Source organism: Hippocampus comes, unplaced genomic scaffold, assembly GCF_001891065.2.
Source record: "Hippocampus comes isolate QL1 unplaced genomic scaffold, H_comes_QL1_v1.1 scaffold2, whole genome shotgun sequence".
Taxonomy (NCBI): Eukaryota; Metazoa; Chordata; class Actinopteri; order Syngnathiformes; family Syngnathidae; genus Hippocampus; species Hippocampus comes.
In genome coordinates this window covers 3,798,930-3,823,622 of record NW_017805139.1, presented here as the reverse complement: position 1 = coordinate 3,823,622, position 24,693 = coordinate 3,798,930, and the positions used below count along the sequence as shown (strand labels likewise).

Sequence of the window (24,693 nt, the reverse complement as noted above, 5' to 3'; positions counted from 1 at the left end):
GTCTGCACACACAGTCCACCCAAAAGGAAAATCATTTACATCCTTAAGCTGAAGTAAGAAAAAACAAACAAACAAAGAACACATGCCTGAACTAGCCACTTGCAAGTACCTGTACTTCTTTGGACAAGAGAATCCAAGATGAGAATACACTGCAAGAAAATACTTACATGAAAAATACTATGAACTAACCTGGTGAAAAGCTATATGAGGGGGGAAAAAGAAAGCAGAAGAAGATTAAAGCACTTGGAGTCGTGAGGAAGGTTTAATAATCCGACAGACAGTTGTTGGCATGACATGGCTTTTAAAGGCATATAGGTCACGAGGATGATTAGTGTCAGGTGCAGCTCATGAGGGAACGCCCACTGTCTAGCTTCAGACTGGAAAAAACAAAGCAAACAGGACATGATCATGACAGGCTGAAGCCAGAATCGAACCTTGCAACCCTGGACTATGAGGCGGACATGTGAAGCAGTCGAACACAGTGTTGCCTTGTTGTGTTATGATTCATTTAATTATGTAACAGCATGTGTTTAATTTAGCTTGAATCTATCTCCTTTCTTGAGCTTCTCAACTAGTTCTCTCCATCATACTAATTATGTATCTAAGCCTCCATATGAATTCTTTTAGGTAAATGCATGCATTTATTGCAGCATCGCATTTTGTAAATCAACGAATTAATTATTGGTTATTGTCATGGAGCTTTTGGTTTGTTTTTTTACACCTCAGTGACTCCTTGATAGCACACACATTGATGAATGTTCAGTAATAAATCACATGTTGACTCCCCCAATTCTCTCTGTTTGTCTAGCCTGTGAAAGTGACTTCTGGGGTCCCCACTGCTCTAATCGCTGTCAGTGTCGGAACGGGGCCAAATGTAACCCAATCACAGGAGCCTGCGTCTGCACAGATGGCTACCAGGGCTGGAGGTGCGAGGAGCCATGTGAGCCCAACTTCTACGGCAAGGACTGCCTGCTTGAGTGCCAATGCCTGAACGGTGCAAAATGCCACCACGAAAGTGGCGAGTGCCTCTGTGCGTCCGGATACACTGGGGCCTTGTAGGTAGCTCCTCGTTGGTGTTGATGCCTTGAATAGATTTTGCTTGATTTCCATGCATATTCAGAAAGTATTCTTCACGTCGCTCCCATATTTTACAATAGCTCAGTGGTTTTCTTTTTGGTGTTGTGGATTTCTGGGTCACACTGAAGTAGAAATTATCCCAGCTGACTTAGGATGTAAGCCATTGATTGATCAGAAGTCAATCACCGGTAATAGCAATTAATCTAACACCTTACTTTTCTCAGTGATGTCATGTGACTGGAGTCACTTTGCAAAGTCATTGTTCATTAATGTATCACAATTATCAATGATGACAATCAGATCTCCGAATACTAACTGCCACGTAACGTTCCCGATCAAGAGCTAGTGCCTTTAACTGCCTCTTGAATGCAGCAGTGAGTGACATTTAAAAACACTTGAATGGGAATCATTATTCAATCACGGTTTTCCCTCACACATGTACGTGGAACAAATCTAATAAGTAACCGGTAATAAAATACAGACTGAAACCCCATTGCTAGACAAAGATATTCAGCCAACAACTCTACATTATAGAATAAATAAAGGGCAACTGCAGTGTTGATACGCCATGGTGCGAAGACGAGTGATAGGCGTTTTCAAGCTGTAAATACAGCCACTAAATATAGTATATAATTTTAATGCTGGTAAAATTCGTGATATCTTTGTTAGTATTTATAGCATTGTAAAAATATAACATATAGGACTCTACTAGGGCTCTGTCTGTATCTGTATATGTGTAAATGTGAATATGTACAAATTACGTCTATATGAGGATAAGTCAAAAATTACCCGCATTTTATACTGCAGCGCGCGCTTCTGTTTAAGTTCGATGCAATTTTCCCTGCATGCGGGAACTTGTGTCTAACGTGATCACGATCAGGTGATGTACTGTGTTTGCTGGATTGATTGTTACACATGGGCGGCCCGGTGGTCCAGTGGTTAGCGCGTCGACCTCACAGTGCAGAGGTACCGGGTTCAATTCCAATTCCCTGTGTGGAGTTTGCATGCGCAATTCCCTGCGTGGGTTATCTCCGGGTATTCCGGTTTCCTCCCAGATTCCAAAAACATGCATGGCATGCTGATTGATCACTCCAAATTGTCCCTAGGTGTGAGTGTGTGTGCCCTGCGATTGGCTGGCAACCGGCGCAGAGTGTCCCCCACCTACTGCCCAAAGACAGCTCCAGCACCCCCCGCAATCCTTGTGAGGATAAGCGAATCGGAAAATGAATGAATGAATGATTGTTACACGTGTTTGTTTCAGGTGATAAAAATAGCTGCTCCACTAGCAGAATGCAGCAGTGAAGAACAGCATAAAATGATCCGATTTTCATTATCAGAAGGTGTGTCTGAGGCGAAAATTCCCTGGAGGTTTTTAACACAATATGGAAACAGCACACTATCGAAAAGAAGTGTGTACAAGTGGATTGAAAAGTTTAAAAGTGGCCAGACTGACCTTGTTCATTGTTTTCGTTAGTGGTCGAGGTTGATGGATGTGCCGTTCCTTCTGCATGATCCACGCTTGTCCGGCTACTTTCCAAGAATCAGTTTTTACTACTGTGTTTGAATATTCGAGCTTCCCAGTTCATATGTAACTTATTTAATTGTAAATTGTAGCAATGTTTTTTTCGGTCTAGTTGCAAGGAACCTTGTCCACCAGGGAAGCACGGCCCCCTGTGTGAGCAGCGGTGTCCCTGTCAAAATGGCGGAACGTGCCATCATGTGACCGGGGCGTGTTCCTGTCCTGCTGGTTGGGTGGTATGAGGAATTTTGCAACTTTCCTTTTTTTCCAGACAAAGATGCCAAATTATCCAGCGTAAGGTCTTGTCGTCTTCCTTTCTTAGGGTCCTGTGTGCGCGCAGCCGTGTGAGTTTGGCTCATTCGGCATCAACTGCTCCCTGGAGTGTACGTGTCGTAATGGAGGCCTATGTGATCACATCAGCGGCCAGTGCCAATGCACTGCTGGCTACATTGGAGAAAGGTACACAACACGAACGGACAAAAAGATGATGTTCAAAGATGATGGGGCATTTATTATAAATTACTTTGGGGAATAACCTTAATCCAAAAAGAACTAGAGGATAAAGACCACATTGACAAATTGAATTGACGAAGTGAATGTATCTCCTCGTTCACGGTACATACTTCCGTAAGTTGTCTGTGTTTAATGTCTTTTATTATTGACTGAGCAAGGTTGATCTCAGTTTTTTATGCATTTGGAGGGGGTTCACATTTTTAGTTGACTTAGTTCCAAAATATCCAACATATTCCACTTTTCCCACTGTAGGACCTGAACTGTTTTTTTGTTTTGTTTTGGGTTTTTTTTTTTTGTGTGCATAATTTGAAAGCATTTCCCGGGTAGGTGGGTGAACATAATTTCTTTATGTACTGCAGCTTCAATTCAAGTGAATATTGACCCTTGAGTAGACAGTCACAACTTAATCAATGATTTAACATATTAATATGTACTGTACGGGTGCTTTTTTTGACACATGCTAGGATAGAATAATAATCAGATGGTACCGTCCTCTCGAGCTGATCAGTAGAAATCTCGACCAATTTATTATATTCATACATGTGTTGACCTTGGTGAGACTATCTCATTTATTTCTACAATAATACATTTTGAGATGATGTCATAAGATGATGTCACGACTCGTACTCTCTTTTCAACCCTGAGCCTGCTCGCATTCTCCAGAGGGACGGACCATTTGTGTGCAGTCTTGAGATTACTATACAGTAATATGATTCAATCTATTAGAAATATAGTCCTTTAGTCATTCCATTATTTTGTATTTGAGGAACGCATTCTTCAGCATTCCTCTTGTTGAATTATTTTAGAGTAGAAATTCTTTTCGCTCAAAAGATACAAGTAGATCTTACATTCATATCATGAGCCGTTTGATGTTGTTTGTTTACTGTTTTTCCAACATCTCCAATCGGTGGAGGGCGGTGACTTTTGGACCAGGCCCAACAGTGGGTATTTAATCCACCTCCTGATAATGCCATAACGTCACAATATGTACCCCCTCCTTCCCCGCCCACCTCCAAAAAAAAAACACTCTATAATTATGGCTACGTTCACACGGCAGAGTGTGCTACTAAACTGTTCCTAAAAACACCTTTGCAGATTCACAGACAATTGTCTGTATCATCTCCCTTCCAAGCACTCTCCCCCGCACGTATTGATACGAAAGAGGTCGGTGCGGCATTAAAGAAGATTAAAGAAGAGGCAGCTTGACAATCCTTAAATACATAGCAAGGCTTAATTGGAAACAAGGAACAGGTGCGCCTGCTGGACGGAAACGCCCTTCACTCCAGCTGGGGCTGAATACAAAACAAACACCCACAGAAAATGACAAAAATCAAATAAAAAAAGCAGGTGGCGCATGATCTGCATCACCGGATGTTGTTAGCGATCAGCTTTGTGCTCTTGCAGCTTGCGATCAGAGCTGTTTTGAGACATCTTTGATTATTATGATTATTGTCATTCAAAGTTAGTTTCATGTACAATTCACCAATGGCACTGGCAAAGAATGGCAATCTGGAGCGCCAGGAGAAGCATTTTAAAACGGTACGCATAAGTACGAGAGTTTCTGCACTTAACATGCTGCTAAAGTGTTTCCAATGCCTCTGCATCAGGTCTTTACTAAGGTAGGCAATTATTTCCTTTTCACAAACTCACAAACTCTTGTATCTACTTTATTTTTTTGTTTCATTCATTTCTGGGGCCATTAATGCTGTTGCTCATCATGGCATATGGGTGCGTGCACGGGCAGTCACAGGTCGATGGCGGAAGGTTGGTTGCTTGAAAAGTAGGTCTTTGGTCAAAAAAGGTTTGTTACCCCTGGTGTAGGGAAACTTGTCCACTCATGCATAACTACTCTGAAATTGCCTCCCTCAGCCCCAAAAAATCTAAATTGAAAACAAGCCACTCTTCCAAGCAGTGTGGGTTGAAATAGCCTCATAAAGTCCAGTTTGTCTTTGGAATTACACCTTGAAAGTGAATTTTCACTTGTGGCCCAATATTGTCCTCCATTGTAAATCAAGCTTGGGCCTCACGTTGAGTTGAACCAATCAGAAGCAATAGTAGCTGAACCAATGAGAGGATGGATAAACTCACTCATCACAGGGCCTGCCTGATGGCTTTCCAGAGGTGAATCTACAATCTGATTGGCGAAAAGAAGAACTAGCGTTTCAGTGGTGCGTGCGTGCGTGCGTGCGTGTGTGTGTGTGTGTGTGTGGTCAACGCCTGCACTCGAGGGTGCTAAAGGCATTGGATGAAATATTATGTGCATAGCAACACCTTGAAGCTGAAATCTGATTAGACCTCCCCAAAAAATAAATAAGTATAAACGCAAAGGATCAGAATCTTCATGGTCAAGATATACGAAATTAAATGAAGGCAAAATACTGTTGGCAAGAAATTATTTCCACTTTGTAAACGTAAATGTAGGTCTGTGTTTCTAATAGTGTTTGCGCCGGCAGAGAAGGCCTTGAAGGCCCAGATGGAACGCCACTGTCTCCAATACATTCACTGGCAATAAATAAATAAATAAATAAGTCTGAAGCACCATCATACATTCACTGGCAATAAATAAATAAATAAATAAATAAGTCTGAAGCACCACGTCTCCCTGTGTTGTCCTCGCCATCTTTTTTCGCTCTCTTCCCACCCTTACTCTCAATTGAACCAAATTGCATCCATTTATTTTAGGCTCGGACAGGTAAATTAACCTACACGGAATAATTCCTTGAGTGAGTTCTCTTCCACCTTGTCCACGTTGTAATGGAATTAGCAAAGATAAGAGTCTCAAGTAAGTTAACGGGATTTGAACATGATACCGAACAGACATCCTCACATCAACAATTTTAATTGAGTGATTTGTCTACTTCTCTGTGGCTTCAAGTAGCAGATGTGTGGAGCATGTGGAGATGTTAGCCTAACTCGGCTTTCAATTAGCATAAACAATGTTCTATTAGGAGGTAACATCGTTTTATTTGGATCTTTAAAATAAATGTAGTGGACTCAGGTTCTTCTCCGGTTTTGAAAAGAGGTGCTGGAGCACAAGGATTGCTAAAGACCCTTCAGTGCAAACTAACAGAATGTTTCCACACTAGAAGCTTTACTCGCTTCAGAGGATAAATTTGAAACAACCTGTTGTGTCTTTAAAAAAATAGTATCAATGTAAATTTAAATGGAATGTGTCACACTCAATAAGTCTTAAACAATATGCATAATTTTATGTAGTTTTTAACTTTTTTTCCATCTCTCTCTCTCATTTATGTCCCATGATCACTACCAAGGAGCAAATGTTTTTGATTTCATTTGAAGAGCATATTGATTGATCAAGGTCAAACAGTCAACAAAGGGAAAAAAAAACCACACGTATTCCTTTTTCTGGCTCCGCACGAAAATGTTGTAGTTTCTCGACGACCCATCCCTCCGCTAATTTGGTTTACTGTTCTGCACAAGTAAGCACATATACTGTATAGAGTTAAAATAACTTTTTACAGGGGTGGTTATATAATACCGAATTGGAACAAACGTTTGGGGATTGGTGATGAATAAATGATAAGCAAAATGAATTTGTGATTATGACAACCATCCATCCATTTTCTATAGCGCTTATTCTTTCTTTGATGCTTGCAGGGAGCTCTAGCCTATCGCAGCTGACTTTGGACAAAAGGCAGAATACATCCCGGACTGGTCACCAGTCAATCACAGTGTCATGATTGGGTTTGGGACCAACAGGTGGCACTGTAGGGCTTCCCCTGCAGCTGCACACCTGTTGGTCATTAGGTAATTAGTGCTTTAAAAGGACTCCCAGCCCGACCACTTATTGTCAGGTCATTGTTGCTGTTTGTTGGCATGCTGCCATGTTTGTTTCAGTCATGTTTTGGTCATTGTTATGTTTTATCTTCAGTCATGTGTTTTGTTTGATACTTTGGACTTTGTTTTGGATTTAGTTTTCTCTATGTTTTAATACAATTCTTCAAGTACACCCTGCTCCTCCCTCCTGCCTGCTTTTTTGGGGTCCACCACCACCTCGCAACGTGACACACAGATCACATTTACATATCACGGACCACATTTACATCATCACTGAGTGGCAACGGAACAGATACTGCCTGCACGAAATCAGGCGAATGTACCACTACACACCATCTGCATCATCATCACGACACTCGCTAATTTTAAAAAATAAGGTTGTCCATAGGTATGATTATGTGAGTGTGAATGGCTGTTTGTGTATAGGTGCCCTGTGATTGACAGGTAACTCCCAAGTCAACATGGATATTTTCAAGCTCACCCATGACTCTGCAAAGAATAAGCGAAATATTTTTACCTGCACTCCAACCAGCTTTACATGAAGACTCTTTGAAACCGTCCCCTATTTTGTGTGATCACAGGTGCCAGGATGAATGTCCAGTTGGCACTTATGGGCCACAGTGTGCCCACAAATGTGACTGCCAGAATGGGGCTAAATGCTATCACATCAACGGGGCCTGCCTTTGCAACGAGGGCTTTAAGGGTCCAAGCTGCCAGGACCGCTTTTGTCCAAATGGAATATATGGACTCCTCTGCGACAAGGACTGCCCCTGCAAAATGGCAAACACACTCAGGTGATGAAAAAGTTTAAGCATCCTAATATATATTGTACATGTGTTTAGGAAGCCTTTTAAATGCAGCGAATGATTTAATTTTTAGGGGAGTTTTTTTTTCCAGGAAAAAAACCTAAATTGTAAACGTAGCCCAGAATCATCGTGATTAAATCTAATACTCTATGATGAATAGCAAGTCAGCTTAATTCAACAGTTTCTGGAGATAATAGGAAAGATATTATGAAAAGAAAAAACGGAATTTGATGAACAGGGTGCCAAAGCCTCCGTGGAATTTTTTTGCATTAGTAATGCTGTATCAGGAATAACTTGTTCAAGGACACTGTAAGGGAAGTGAAAGCCAAACCATTTACTTGCTTACTTATCTTGACCAAAACAGCATCCACCACTAAAATCATATCAAGAAGAAAAAAAAATAATGAATGACTCCAGGTCCTGTCCTGATCGTGGACCTCAATCTTTAAATTTGGGGATTGTTGGTAAGAAACAAGCGAAAAATATTTCCCCAAATATCAAAGTGTTCATGACCTTACTATGGCTCCTATTCTTTCATTAAATGGCTGCAGTTTGTAACATATGTTTATGCCCTTCCTTCTAATGCTTTTGCTTCTAGCTGTCACCCTTTGTCAGGAGAATGCACATGTGCAGCGGGATGGACTGGACTGTTCTGCAACGAGACCTGTCCGGCTGCTTACTACGGTGAAGGCTGCAAAGAAATGTGTGCCTGTGCCAATGGAGCAGACTGTGACGGCATTACTGGAATGTGCATGTGTGCTCCTGGATATATCGTGAGTGCAGACATTTAAAAGAAATCCATTCGTAAGGAGTCACCCGTGTTTTATTACTTTACTGCTATTATTCTTTTGCTAGTGAGTGCTAAAAGTAGAGACATTCTATGTGTTTAGGCCCGATAGTACCAATCAAATATTTGAACACATCCTCACATACGGTATTATGAGAAAGAGTGTCCAAACATTTGGCTGGACCTGTACATATGTACAGAAGACAATTTCAACCCATAAAATGTTTATTAATGTACCGTTTGTCCTTATCAGGGCCATAGGTGAGTTTAGCGTGAGAGATGAGGTACTCTCCGGACTATTCGCCAGCCAATCACTGGTCACGTTCAAAAAAAAAAAAAAACCCCAAAAAAAACCTCATTAGTTTTTCATTTCAGTCTTCATTTTTACTAGTTTATAAAAGGGTATATGGGTATATTTACATAACAAGAACTGAGTTTATCTTCACATCAGGCGAGTGACCTAGCATGCTGGTCTTTTTGTTTGTTGCGATTTACCTCCACAGACGTGTCCACATGTCCACCATTTTCGCATACAAGCGTTTACAGCAATTTCCAAAGAGATTTCAACTCTTGCTTAAAAACTTAAAAACCATTCGCACTAGAATATTTGTATTTTCAGGCTCCAAAGCACCATAAGAAAATGGTCATGATGTCACAAAGTTGCTCTTTCCTCCTACAAACAACAACAATGACATGAGAATCCAACCTCATGAATCTTCAGTGCACCATGTCCCCCGAGGTGCTCTGTTGGGAGCATGCCATAGTAGGAACATGGAGCTGCAGAGAGAGCTGTTTTTTGCGTACTCGGCAGGGCAAGAACCAGGTTCCCAGTGGGTGCTGGACTACACGAGCTTTGATCCTTGTCAGCTATTTTGCTTTTTGATGAAGGTGCAAGTGTGAAGGAGGGTGCACGACACTTTTTGTCATTTCATCCACTGAGAAGCACCGCTTTAAGGCCAGAGCCAAAATACACTCCAGCCGTGGGTATTATTATTTCGGATGAATATCAGCAGGGGCGATTCTACAACCACAGCTTTATGGGTGTGACAGAGAGGGGCTATATGTGGGGGTTAGGGTGGCGAGGGGTCTTTGGATCGACCGGATGGGAGTTGTGAAGCGGGGGCGCGCTTGACACTCTCAAAATGTGTGCAGGAAGTTTGCGATTAATCTACATCTGATAAGGGCAGCAGGGAAGTTGTGGCCAATTGGTTATGATCATCACCTGTAATATTTCCTAGCTAGAAAAAAAACTCCTTCCTATCCACATGACTGGACAGTAAATGCAGCAAAAAAAAAAAAAGGTATTAAAATAAGGTGTTGTTATGGACTTTTAGATGATACATATCCTTTTTAAAGAAAGGTACCCTCGAGGGAGATTCTGCACACAGTGCGCAGATCAGCTTGTCTTGCTGCTTGTAAGCAGACGTCGGAGGGGTGGGGTGAATCATACCATTTTTCAGTAAAAGTGGGGGTGGACTGTATTTTTGTTGTTAAAGTATTATGATTCAATCAAGTACTGAATGGTTTTTAGACATGTATCTAGCTTGAAAAGAACACAAAAAAACCAAATAGAGACTTTGGGGGATTTATGAATGCTTCAGCACCCCCACAATTGGCCTAGACACACCAATGAATACCAGTACAGTATTAACTAACACAACAGTTGAATCTTCCAGCCAAAATGATTTAATCAAAGTCTCCTGCTGATGTTGGTAAGCCTGGTCTTTCCCATCATTGGTGGTCGCTGCCTCGAGGCGAAGTTTGTTGAGCTCAAATGTAAATGTACTTGATTTCACCATGTACTAATTTGGACACATTCGATTACCAGGATGACGTTTTACAGGAAGGAATGTTGTTTTGTAGCATTGAAATGTTTTCCTTTTGACAAAATGCTGAGGAAGTGAGGTCGCTTCATTACTAACCACTCTAGGTCACCACAAGCTAACCTTCAAAATTAATTTCATATACCGCCTCAGTGCACCAGTTTTTTGCGAAAAGAAACTCAAAAGAATTCAAGGTCCCTCAAAGCAAGTTTTTCAAGAATTATCTGTTGTCCATTCTTGGTCTATCATTGTACTGCACAGCAGTGCAGCTTGGTGTTGAAACCTCCGTAGTCTTTACATGTTCTTCTGTGATCAAAATTCTGTGATTATGAGTAGGATAAATGCTAGAAAATGAGGAAATTAATGATTGTGTCCTGTTGCATGAGAATGTCATATTTGCACTCTCTTCACTGTCGATTTTTATTTCTGTATTTATTTATTCATTTAATTTTTACTAGGGTGAGGACTGCTCTATTACCTGTCCTGCAGGCCTGTATGGAACCAACTGCACCTCGTCTTGTTTCTGTCACAATGAGATATCATGCTCACACGTCGATGGCTCGTGCATCTGCGGAAAAGGTTGTTAGTCTCTATTTGTTTTTTTTTTTTGTTTGTCTTTTTACATCTTGATCTCAACCAGAGTGTTAAATACCAGTTTTATAACACCAACATTGAATTTGAGGTTTTAAATAAAAATGGCCAAGTAAAAGTTAGTCAGGAAAGCGCCACAGTTTCAAGGTTGGGAAAACACCCAATTTTTATTGCTCATAATGTTCAATAATAATTCATGACACTATATTGTTACACAAAAGATTTGTCAATCTGCGGAGCCCCGAAGGTGACATGGAAGAAACAAATTAAAACTTTGCACTCCCCCGGCAAAAAACATTGCATTCCCTTGCAATGATTGTGGTATAAATTTTGGGGTGAAGAGACGCCTTTTTTTTAATTGCATGTTTATGTACTTGCGGGTCATTCTCCGGATAAGCAAAAGCAACAAAAATGGAGTGTTCTCTTTTCAGGTGTGCAATGTCCACGTGAGGGACATTTCTTGAACCGTTTCAAGTCCCCCTCCATGACTCTTCCTATCCTTTGACGTAATACCATTCCCATTAGAGGATACAGTAGCTCAACTGACCCACAAGTACATAAATGTTCATTTAGAAATAAAAAAAGGCCTTCCCCGGCAAAAAAAAAAAAGTCTGATCTCATAATGATTGTGAGAGAATTCCAAATGTTTGCGAGGGATTGTTTTTTTTCTTCTGATGTCACCTTTTGGGACCCAGATCATTCTCATGTCATGTGCTGTTTCTTAAAAAATATTAAGGAATTATTTTTGTCTTCTGTAAATAATCTTTAAAGTTGTTCAAAAGTTGAACGTGAAAATAATTTTTGTGCAATCTTGATGTAATAACCATTGCCATTTACGAATAATTAGATCGGGGAAAACAATTAAGTGCCTTGTTTGTGGCTTTGGGTTGAGACAGAAGCCAACAATCCCCTGCCAAATATTTGTCAATGTCCATAAAAGTTACTAATGATGAACAACTTTGAAATGGATATTTATTTTTTTCTGTAGACCTGCAAAAAAATTGACAGGTGGCATATTGAATAAAGTTACTCTCAGGACTTGTACTGGATGGTGACAGTTCGATCCCAGTGAAGAGAAAAAAAATTGAAACAGCAACTCGTTGTAGAGATGCTAGTCTCCTTCCAGAATACTGTCAAGATACCCTTGAGCAATTCCACGCTCTTTTTCATGACGTGCAGAGTGCCCTGACACTCTGACATCTCTCCCTGTGTGCTCACGTGTCTCCCCTTGAGCTATTGTAATTAGTCTCAATGTTCTTGTATTCATTATTGATACTAATCACATGAATAAAATGCACTTTTAAAACGTCAGATGCAAACGAAGCGCTAGATGCCTAATTGTCACTTTGCTTCTATGTCCAGGTTGGCAGGGAGTTGACTGCTCCATCCCGTGCTCCAGCGGAAGCTGGGGTCTAACCTGCAACCAGACCTGTCAGTGTGCCAACGGCGCAGCCTGCGACCCTGTGAATGGAACCTGCACCTGCTCTCCAGGCTGGAGGGACGAATTCTGTGACTTACCATGTCATGTTAGTGCTCACGAAATTCACTTTTATTCCCCCCTTCTGTTTTTTTACGTTTGAATAAAGTTGATCTTTTTTTGTACTGTAAGCTCATTTGCTTCCTGGCTTGTAGGAGGGATCATATGGCCTGGACTGTAAAGAGAGATGTGACTGTGCGAATGCCGATGGCTGTGATCCAGTAACCGGCGCTTGTCGCTGTGTCGCAGGATGGACAGGTAAATCATGCACTCACTGTATGAGACATATAAGATCAGTTTACATTCACCGATTTGCTGGAGACTGAAGTCAGTGTGGCCAGATTTTCTTTTGCAAGCTCTCCTTGAGGCACTGGCCTTTGAACCAACTGAGAATATTGATTCCTTCCATTGGAGATCTAAATATTAACTTGCAGAAAATAATGAGAGAGGAGTCCCCGATTCATTTCGTGCACTACCAATCCAACAGGTTTAGTAATCTAACATGATTTTTAGTAAGGCTGTGATTGGCTGTTGCCGTGACTGGCCATCAATCCATCCATCCATCCATTTTCTACTATTATCCTCAGGAGGGTCGCGGGCGTTCTGGAGTCTATGCCAGCAGTTTTCGGGCAGTAGGCGCGGGGTACACCATGGACTGGTTGCCGGCCAATCGCAGGGCACACATAGACAAACAACCATTCGCGCTCACACTCACACCTAGGGACAATTTGGATTGCCCAATTAACCTGCTATGCATGTTTTTTGGAATGTGGGAGGAAACCGGAGTACCAGGGAGAAACCCCACGCAGGCACGCGGAGAACACGCAAACTCCACACAGGCTGGCCGGAGCCGGAATCAAACCCTGCACCTCTGCACTGTGAGGCAGACATGCTAACCAGTCGACCACTGCCTGGCCATCTATCAAAAATCCCAAATCACATTACAGTTTTTTGATATTTGTAATGTCTTAGTGATGGCCAATATTAATGATAGCTGAATTTGTATTTTACAACGTAAAAATAGCAACGATGACAAAAATAACAATAAGAAAATATATTTTCCAAAATCCGTGCCTCAAGCATCTTGGTGGGCGGGCACGGCCCCTCTTTTGGCCCGCCCTGCCCCAATTGGAGGGGTTCAAGTATCTTGGGATCTTGTTCACAAGTGAAGGAAAAAATGGAGCTCAACAGAGGGATTGCTGCAACATCTGCAGTGATGCGGGCTCTGTGTCTGTCTGTCGTGGAGAAGAAAGAGCTGAACCCAAAGACAAGAAGCTCTCCTTACCTGTCGATCTACATTCCCTCCCTCACCTATGGTCACATGCTCTTGATCATAAAAAAACAATAACAACAACAAAACACACACACACACACACAAGATTTCAGAAATGAAGAATGGCTGGGTGGATGTTTTTGAAGGAGGCAGCCAGATTACCCACGCAAACAGAAATACATGAAAAGTCCAACGCAAGATTCTGCCCCACTGCCAACGGACTTTGAGGCAAACATGCTAACCACTATGCGCCATGCTGCCGTGTTTCACCTTTTTTGGGGATGTTGTGACGACGGCTACGATACTATGCTTATACTGGTACCAAAAGTAGTGAACTGGCCTTGTTTAGTATGTGGTTCCCTTTTGTCATCCGCCACTTCTTAATTCATGCTGGGTTTCCATTAGACCAGTCTGACGGACAGGGCAAGTGCTTTGCCCCCACGGTACGGCTCAGGGATAGTTTATTAACTGAGTCGTTATAATGGCTGCTGACATTTCACTCTCATATTCTCTCATATTCTCTGTCAAAGGAACTTTCTAATGAGCCGCTGATGTGCCGAGTTAGAGAGGAGGGATGAAGAAATTTTCTATTTGCACACTTCTCCTGGCTTGTCCTGCTGTGTGTGTGTGTGTGTGTGTGTGTGTGTGTGTGTGTGTGTGTGTGTGTGTGTGAGTTTTGTGTAAATATGAATGAATGTACTGTGAATCTCATGGTTACTGCAGCCTTCAGACTGTCCCCTGTGACCACTGGCAGCTCAGATCCATTCTTTAAGACTCCCTCTTAGGACACACATGTAAAACTGATGAAAGACGGAGACATGAGAATGATTAAAGGGCAAAAAGCTTAGGCTGATTCCGAGGATTCTTGGCTTTTGCCTAAACTTGTACTCCATTTATAACTGCCAGTAATATCCTACGTTCGCAACGAACGGTGCGTTTGTCTGTTTTTCTGAAAACAAGCTTCAGCTGCGAAACGCCCGTCGAATGTTGTGTAGGTCTACCTGGTGTGCCCATAACAGCTGGGGCTCAAAGGGACAAGTACAAAGAACTCATAACATTGTCAGCGCATTCATGAAGTCCTGGAATTTGACAAAGTACATCAGAATGGGTCGACTATTTTCCAGAAAATCCTGATAAATTAATTGAGTGAAAAGTTCAAAGAATCTTAAATTGTGGAAAAGGACCACTTCCTCTATTCAAGTGGATCTTGAAAATGCTGTAACATTTGGTTTGTCCCAGTCACTCACATGATTTGTTTGGCACAGTTTTACGTTGCATGCGCTACCTGTTGCTTGGGACCAGCGGTGCCTGGGTATTGGGGCACCAACTGGGAATCGAACCCATGCTGTGTTTATGCATTCAGAAACACTGTGTCCAAACTAGACTGTGCTTTTCGCAGACGTTTTTTTTTTTTTGCAAACCATGACTAAGAGGGAAGGCGGCATGGTGGACAACTGGTTAGCATGTTCGCCTGATTTCCCCAGGCCTGTGTGGGTTTTTTCCAGGTACTCCGGTTTCCTCCCACTTTCCAAAAGTGTGCATGGTAGGTTAATGGAATACTCTAAATTGTCCTTAGGTATGATTGTGAAGCGCGAATGGTTGTTTGTCTATCTGTGCCCTGTGACTGGCTGGCGCCCTTGTCAGGGTGTACCGTGCCTGTTGCCCAAAGACTGCTGGCATTGGCTCCAGCACACCTGCGGCCCTGGTGAGGATAAAGCGGATCAGAAAATGGATGGATGGGGATGGATAGATAGATACTACTCACAAAAAAAAGTGTAAAACCTCCTCCAAGTTAGCTCAGAAGTTCAGCTAGTCCAATGAAATTCAGAACAGGTCACCATTTCCGTGCAGTCTGCGGTCGAAAGTTAGGTAGAAGGTGTGAAAAAGGTGCATGGTGATGAGTGTGCAGATCCGGCCCACTTACCATTTACTTGAACAAGAGCCCAGTTTGAGTTTGTTGCAAAAATCTGTTGTTTGTCCTTTAAAAAAGTAAAACAAACAATTTGACATAAACATTTAACATTTGCATTATATAACATTTATGAAATTAAGTTATCATTCTGTGTGTGTGCGTGCGTGCGTGCGTGCGTGCGTGCGTGCGTGCGTTGCTCTTTTTCAGGTGTCCATTGTGACAGTGTGTGTAATGAAGGACACTGGGGACCCAACTGTTCTTTCATCTGCAACTGTGTGAATGGAGGCTCGTGCTCCTCTGAGGATGGCACATGTGTGTGTGCTCCCGGTTACCGTGGCACCAACTGCAAACGAAGTAAGAAAGCCGAATACACGCCCACAATCAAAAGACTGAACTCTTCAATAAAATAAGACTTGTTCATTTGGAAAAATGATGTGAAAATGTTAGCATTGGGACCTTGTAAATACTGATCCTGAGCACTGACGCCCCCTCACCTATGTAAACACAATCCTGGCATACCTTGAATAACAGCTAAGAAAATCCCATACATTGACAACGTAAGGCAGAAAAAGCTGACAGACATCTAGAATGTTTCTCGAACATCGGTGTACTTGTAGGCTTAATGTGTCTCGAAGATAGAACAAATAGCTAACTCTGTGGGAGTTATTCAAGTCCTCGTTTTGTCGGATAAACTTGCAAGGCTTTTCTGTAAGCACAACATGCAGTGTCTGTGTATTTTAATATGATATTAATATAAATTACAAACCAGGTTCAGCGATAACAAAATGCAGTCAAGAGTGAGATGATCTCTACTTTGGGGAAACCGAACAGCCTCAAACCTTTAATTTGTTAAGACAAGAAAAAAAAAGTGACGTGAATGTAAATAAAAGCGATAACACCTTCCCTCAGACGGCTGTTATGACGATCAAACCAAATATATGTTTAATAATCCCATTGTAAAAAAGGGGAACAAAAAAAATAAATCCTGCAAAATGTCAATGTTATTATGGATACAAATAACAATTCAAAATTTTGGTTGTACAGATTTTAGGATCATGGCAGCTGACACTTGATTTACTTTCGCGGACCAAATAAAATGTTGTGGCGGGCCCCTGGGCCTTGATTATGATACCTATGACACAATTAAATATGGTATATTAGAGGTGCGGATGAGATTTTGCAGGAACTGCTCAAAAATGAAATTGCAGGAAGTTGAAGGATAACACACACACACACACACACACACCACAATTCATTCCAGCAAAAAGTGAAGAATGTATTCCAGCAAGAATGCAAGAATGGCACAAGCAGAATCCGCGTATTGCTCTATATTCTGCATGTTCTGAATGGTCTGCATAAAAAGCTGCCATTTCAAGTGATAGAGCGCTAAACAAACTCTGTCAGGTACAATGTCGGGGCGTCACGGTGGTCACGGCTCCTGTTGAGGTCTTCAAATATTTCTTCCATGTTTCCTGCAACGCGACTGGTGAATGAACAACCAGGGTCACATTTTGGGGACTGAGAGCAACTTCTTTTAAACTTTGTTTCATGCAAACCAGTGGGATTCACACATCTGGAAATAACAAGTTTGCATACATTCCCTTGATTTATGTTATTAATAATTCATGTTATTCATCTGGTGTGAGGACACAATTCATTTTCATAAAGTTTCACCGGAATTATCAACAATCATCTAACAATGTAGGAAAGAAACTAAGAGGCAACACAATTGGCTCTATTTCTCTCAGGACGCAAATGCCAGCAGATCCTGATTCGGAGCAAGCTGCTCATGTTTGCCGATTATGCAGACCGGTTTGGACATAGCGGGCCGTATCATTGGAGATACGCCGAGTAGAAGAGTGACAATTTGGTGGCAGAAAGTCGATCTAAACTCAGGCCTGCTTTCGACCCTGTCGAAATGCCGGCGTAGGGTCGACAGCTGGTCTAACGCAATTGTGGTGAATCTGAGCTGGGCGCAGGCAGACAAACACTGAGCTCTGCAGACATGTGCGGTCGATGTGAGACGAATTTCACTCCGAAATACATGTCGGTGAATGACTTCTACAACATCACAATGGATGAAAATCACGATGGCTCCTGGTTTCAATATTACGTCGAGTCTGTTACAGCCAAATGATAGACAGTCGAAACGAGAGCAACACCCATAAGAACCGTGACAAAAATAAAGGGCTGCAATGAAATGAAGAGTAAGTCCCAATGCAAGACAACGCTCGAAGTTGAAACCGTTAGTCTGTCACATCATATTCAATCATCCCACCATTTTCTACAGCACTTATTCTCGCTAGCGTCGCCAGTGAGCTGGAGCCAATCCCACATGACTTGGGGCGAGAGGCGTGCGTCACCCTGGACTGGTCGCCAGCCAATGACCGGGCACAAAAAGACAACAGCAACCATTCACATTCACATTTCGCAACTATGGACAATTTAGTCTTCAATTGAGTATGCAAAGCCCACAGTACACATGAGGAAGGCCAGAGATTCGATCCCCGAAACTCTGAACCGAGAGTCAGACGTGCTAACCGCTCGCCCGGCGTGCCTACCTTTTATTCTTGTCACAGCTAATCAATATAGAGACTAAGGCCCGGCAAGACCAAAACGAGGCCAGTCCCTGTTTACATGTCTTAATTCGATCAATAGCCGCTTTTCCAGATAATGACCAGCATATTTTTAGGTTTCGGCCTTTGTTTTAAAACAAGGGTGAGCTCCCCGCTACTGAATCAGGTTCCAAAGTATCCTGCTGGATCTACGCCAGTTCCAATAGTCCCAGATGCAACAACAATAGAACCCATCAGCCAATGTCCAAAGTCTTCTCCAAGACTCCAGGCCGCTGTGTGGAGGCCCCTAGAAAAGGGAAAACGTACACCTTTCCGCTTCATTGAAACGGAAGGGGCTCTGCCTGCAACCCCCAACAACATGCCACGTGATTGCAGGCAGAATTCTGACCTGCTCAGAATGGACCGATGCAGTTCTTAAATGGATGGGTCATCATTTAAAAGACTGGCAGAGGCTGTTATGTTCAAAATAAATGCTGCAATGCTCCATTTACTCAACAATGTTTTCAATGAGTATGTGAAAGAAGGCCGTTGGGGCAACACCTGCCAAAGTGAATAACAAGACAATGTTCTCTTTGCACTTCTATTAAGAACTGTTGTTTTTTTTTTTTTTTTTCCCCCCCCCAAAGGATACCGAATGGTCATTTTATTTTCTGTTTATTACAGACCGCTACGATTTGATTAGGTCACACGGTTATGAATTGAACTCCTGTACAATATGTCATTTTGTCTTCTGATAGCAATCCAGGATTGGGGAAGGGAAAAAAAAGGCCATCTGCCTTAACATTTCAGGGACAGCGGTTACTGCAGTGGACAGCCAATCATGTTATCAGGTTACAGGTTATCATTATTGGTGCATGAAAGGGTTAAAAACAACTTGAAATTAGAAAAGGTTGTGCATCATCAGGCTCTTCAATCTGCAACATGTTCAAAATGTGTCCAAAATACTTGACAGTAAAATGATTGGGTGTGCTGAAGTCATTTTACCTTTGATCGAAAGTCTGTCTATAGCTTGAAGTGCATACTGGAAAACCTGGACTTGGATAGAGTGCACTCATCCGTCTGATGTACGGTACATTGTTCATGGCTTTCCATTTAAACAATATATGGATTGCCCACACCTGCTTTCCTTTGTTTTCTCCTGCATCTGTTGGATCAATTCAAGAGCTCTTGGTTCAAAGTTTAATCAATTGTCTGAATTAGGAGCGTGAGAGAAATGGTAGCTAGTCTCCATGGCCTGGCTTTCCACTTAGCCGAACATCAATTAAAACAAATTAAACGTTTTAGCGAGGCTCATGCGGGAAGATCAGTGGTGCAAAGCAAACTAAGCAAAAGTGATGCTTCGGGCATGCTCACACACGGGAGGAATTACATTTATTTACAAGTGCATGATTTGCAAAGACCGCAGGATATGAATATGGGTGGGAGCAAAAGGACCATCATGATTATAATAACGAAAATGTGAGTCTCCCCCCAGCAAAATAGACCTCTCCGTGACCGACACTCTTCTCTAACGAAATGTGTGTGTGTGTGTGTGTGTGTGTGTGTGTGTGTGTGTGTGTGTGTGTGTGTGTGTGTGTGTGTGTTGTACAGCATGTTCACCTGGTTTCTATGGCCATCGCTGTAGCCAGTCATGTCCTCAGTGCATCCACAGTGATGGGGCGTGTCACCACGTCACTGGCCACTGCGAATGTTTGTCTGGTTTCTTTGGCACCCTCTGCAACCAGGGTAAGTTTGCACTTTGCTAAATTGGAATACATTTATGGGAAACGTGACAGACCGCTCTGAAATGCAATTGCAGTGTACGAAGGATTTCACCAAGTTGTCTTTCCGGGAGCCCAAATTGAAAACTAAACCCAGTGAAAATGTTCTGTACAGTATGGCACCAAAAGAAGAAAGTACAAGCCAAATTAATGCAAGCGCAGGAACTCCTTTCAAAAATAGCAATGATCGTCATTTGTATGCATGCATCTCTGTGCGCTTAACGCTTTCAGGGACAGCGGTTATTTCAGTGGACAGCTTATCATGTTATCAGGTTACAGGGTGCATGAAAGGGTTAATATGAATGCTCGACTATGCAGCCAACGGCGGCCACAGCAATCACATTTCAGGCCACCATGGACAAAACAAACTACAGGAGACAACGCAGCATGATAGCATGTAATTGGCATGGAGGCCGGGAGAGACTTTTAAACAAGGGCTGAATAAATTGGAAAAATAGTCACATTTTCCCCTACATACTGCAATAGCAATTTAATATGCCATCATTTTTTCAAGGTTCTCTTCTCGTGCTTTTTTTTTTTTTTTTGAATAAACACAAGCAATAAATTAATCTGGCCTCTGACAGCAATGAGTTTGCGTTCATTTTTGTTGTTTCTCTGTATACATAACTTTGCTATGTATATGTACCGCACTATAAGGCGCACCTAAAAGCATTCCAAAAGCCAACAGTGGGCCTTATAATCCAATGTACGGATCAAGATTCTGATTTCTTGGACATAGAATTTTAAATGTTCTGGAAAATGCTTTGTTACAGCTGCAGCGGTTGTGAAAGCTCTATTTCAATAAGGCTGTATTCTATTGTATTATACTGTATTCCCTTTAGCATAGCTCCATCGAGTGGATGCATAACGCAAACGCAGCCACTATTGTAGCTGCTATTCTATGCAACTTATAATGCGGTGTGCCTTATATATGAAAACTGTTTTGAAATAGGTTGTTCGTTGAAGATGCGCCTTATACTCCGAAGCGCCTTATAGTGCGGAAAATAGCGTACTTTAATCGCAAAGTGTAAATTTGGGTGTAAGTGTAAAGTTAATGTGTATGTATGTATTTGTAATTAGTTTTAACATACAAGATAGAAGTGAATGGAGGAGGGTTTTTTTCTGGTCATCATCGTCTTTTTATTTCATGTGGGAGGTGCATTTATATGCAGAGTATACGCGGGTCGGATCGAGGATGGATGGATGGAAAGTGCCTTGCTCTCACATCTCTGGTGAATTAGCGCCACATAAATAAAAATGACTTGACAGGACTTGAGTACTGTGTACACGGAAAGAAGTACCTCCCTTCCTTTCTCCACATTATGACAGTACAATAGAATCAATCAAAATGATTATCACTGACACTAACAGTTTGATCATTCAGCTGAAAATCACGTTGCAAGTTGCAGAAGGCTGGACACAGTCTTGCTGATGTATATCTGACATGAAGTCAATAAATGGCAAACAATGCAGTCATGATTTCAAAGCCATGACTGAGAAGATGGATGTATTGTGACATTACACAGACACCGAGTTGTCTCGAGAGGTTTGCGCTGTGAATAAACTAAAGCTGCGGTTTTATCCCCAATTGGATATATCAGTAGAAATATGCAGTATATAAAGATGACAGTGAATGCAACAGAAAAATAAATAAAAATGCAAGTCAGTGGTCATGGTCACGATAACCCCAATTTTACATTCAGACATCCAAAAGCAGCTTAATTTAAATGTTATATACCGTATTGGGCCGAATATAAGACGGAGTTTTTTGCATTGAAATAAGACAGAAAAAGTGGGGGCCGTCTTATATTCGGGGTGTAGACGTTATACCCATTCACGACGCTAGATGGCGCCAGTTATCATTGAAGTGAATGCAGAACTTGACTCCCCAGGCCAAAGTGAACCCCTGTCACGAAGAATAAAAATAAAAATTGCGGTAGCACGAAGAAGAAAAATAGCGGTAAGAAAGAAAATAGAAGAAAACAATAGAAGAGATAACAGAAAATGGAGAAACGTAGCGACAATCTGGAGAAAAGTGGGTTGAAGATCGGCCAGGTTAACCGGCAGCTGAGGAGAAGTTATGATGTAATTTACATTTCAAAAATCAGAAGCCATTCTTTTACGAATTTGATTGCACTTTAGTTTATTAGTTTATTTAGTCTTTTCTCAAACTTGAGTCTTGAAAAACTCAAAAATCAGAAGCCATTCTTTTACGAATTTGATAGCACTTTAGTTTATTAGTTTATTTCGTCTTTTCTCAAACTTGAGTCTTGAAAAACAGGGGGTCGTCTTATAATCAGGGCCGTCTCATATTCGGGCCAATACAGTACAACATAATACAGAAAATAATGATAATGATGATCAAATGATGAAATGCTCGTTCCAATTGATTCTCACATTATGCCATCGAAGGGGAGAAAAATGCAGTGTGTGGTGGTGCTCTTTTGTTCTCATAGCAATCACCTCGTTGTGCCTACCAGAGGGGACGTAGCTCGAGACCCTCATTAGACTGAATGAGGAGCGTCTGTCGTAATCTTTCCTGCAGCATACATCAGGAAGGTGACGTGATTTTTTTCTCGTGTCCTGCTTGCTAGCATAAGCAATCTGTCCTGGTGTTACCAAATGTATTGGGTCAGCATCTTATCTGGCAGGTTGAACTACCGTAGATGAAAAATGGCCTCCTCAGTCTTTTCAGCCTTAAAGTTGTAAAAGACAATCGACAAAAACAAGTAATCATTAAAAAAACAAACAAACAAAATTTTCATTAGTTTGCTAAGCTCTTGAGACTTGAATTAACCTGTAAAGAAGGGGCTGTTTCCCAAAAAGGTTGATATTCATAAAATGTGGTTCACAGACGCTTTGAAATCATTATTTGTGAGCCTTCACCTTTGCTGAGATAATCCTTGGCAGCGGAGATGTATTTAGATGCTGATTAAAAAGCATGGTTATTCCGCTTTCCTTTCGCTGGTCAATCGTCACATTCAAAAGTAATTTAATGGTCTCTGATTGTTCGCAGGCGGCCCGGTGGGCGACTAGTTAGTGCATCGACCTCACAGTGCAGAGGTGCAGGGTTCGATTCCAGCTCCTGCCTTCCTGTGTGGAGTTTACATATTCTCCCAGTGCCTGCGTGGGTTTTCACCGGGTACTGCGGTTTCCTCCCGCATTCCAAAAACATGCGTGGCAGGTTAATGGGACACCATAAATTGTGTGAGCACAGATCGTTGTTCGTCGATGTGTGCCCTGTGATTAGCTGGCAACCACTTTAGGCTGATTGAACACTCTAAATTGTCCCTAGGTGTGAGTGTGAGGTGTGAGTGTGAGTATGGATGGTTGTTTGTCTTTGTGTGCCCTGCGATTGGCTGGCAACCGGTTCAGGGTGTCCCCAGCCTACAGCCTGAAGACTGCTGGGATAGGCTCCAGCACGCCCCGCGACTCTTGTGAGGATAAGTGGATTGGAAAATGGATGGATGGATGGATGTCCTATGGGTGGCTCACTGACTCTTGTCCGCTGCAGAAGAGTTACATTGTACAGTATGCATTGGATCATGAAAGAGCGGTGAGAATATCCGTCTCGCAGTGCGAACCTCCTTTGTCACTTAAGCGGTTTTTAATACTCTTACTACATATGACACCCATTCCAGACATTCCATTTTGGGTAATACATTTCGTCACGTTCTTTCTGCGCAGGAGTATATTTAGCGTGATTAACATTTCCTTGGGTTAAACAGATGTTAATTTGTCAATGAAGGCAGCCAAGGTTCATTGCCAAGTTGAATTCTAAATGGAGACACTGGAGAAGCGGCGCTGTAAAATATTCATTGCCATTAAACAGGAAGTCGGCCTGTCCTGTATTAGTTATTTCGCTGCATTTTTGAGCCAATCCATCGATAAAGCCGATGTCCGGTGTTAGCATCCATCTATCCTTAAACACTTCTACAGGCGCTCACCCCCGTACTGTATATGAGAGGACTGGGATTTCTTTTAATTCAAGCTAACTTTATGGACCCTTTATAGGACACTCGCTAATTTTTTTAATTGCATTTTTAAAATCTTCTTTTATTGTATCAGTATGTTTCGTTGTCTTTGCTAGATCACATTGCATTATAATGTCTTCAAAATTATCCAGGTATTTTCTTCACTGATTAGTTAGGGGAGAACTCATCTTCATGGTGAGGCATGCAGGTCCATTTTGAACACTTCAGGTCCTAAAATGAATCCTTAGCTTAGGTTTTATCTGGATCTCGGTGTTCTCATGGTGACTGGTATATGTGACTAGAAGATACATTCTTCATCTTGAAGGACTTTTAATACTGTATCGTTAAAATATTACATACAGTTTAGTCCAAAATTAGTCATACTACAGGCCAATTTTGAGTTGAAGTCAATTTTTGTTTTCGGAATCTATCTTTTAGTTGGAAACAAAAAATATTGTAAGACTTTGTATTATTGTGGATGTTCATGGGGTGGGAGGGAGGTGTAATTCATTATTTTTATTTTTATTCCATTTTGACTAAAAGGCAAAGCGGTGCTATTAGGAGACCTGATTGTGATTTTAGTCAGCGCATGATTTCTGATCTGATTAGGCAGCATTTAGTCAATTCTTTCCCTTGGTATGAGTAAAGTATCTATTTATCCCTCTAATGAGGAGGGACACCCTATCTTCAGAAGCTGCTCAAAGCTGAAGTGCAGTGTTGACATTCTTTATCAACTGTATAGGAAACACTTAAATCGGCTCATGCAGATTTGGGGTTCTCGTGGTTCATTTTTCTACGTTTGGGCTT

The 24,693-nt window shown here is 41.8% G+C and overlaps 1 protein-coding gene across 6 annotated transcripts in view; it reads left to right on the top strand.

The window, feature by feature from the left end:
• Positions 1–24,693, top strand: part of LOC109514361 (multiple epidermal growth factor-like domains protein 11) — a 108,781-nt gene that overhangs the window by 71,574 nt on the left and 12,514 nt on the right. For all 6 annotated transcript variants that reach the window (XM_019867391.1, XM_019867390.1, XM_019867388.1 and 3 more), the window contains exons 6-15: positions 809–1,055; positions 2,712–2,832; positions 2,919–3,055; positions 7,489–7,701; positions 8,312–8,486; positions 10,782–10,902; positions 12,277–12,440; positions 12,547–12,649; positions 15,784–15,930; positions 19,743–19,877. In XM_019867391.1, the coding sequence (XP_019722950.1) occupies positions 809–1,055; positions 2,712–2,832; positions 2,919–3,055; positions 7,489–7,701; positions 8,312–8,486; positions 10,782–10,902; positions 12,277–12,440; positions 12,547–12,649; positions 15,784–15,930; positions 19,743–19,877 (1,563 nt within the window). The remainder of the gene's footprint in view (positions 1–808; positions 1,056–2,711; positions 2,833–2,918; positions 3,056–7,488; positions 7,702–8,311; positions 8,487–10,781; positions 10,903–12,276; positions 12,441–12,546; positions 12,650–15,783; positions 15,931–19,742; positions 19,878–24,693) is intronic.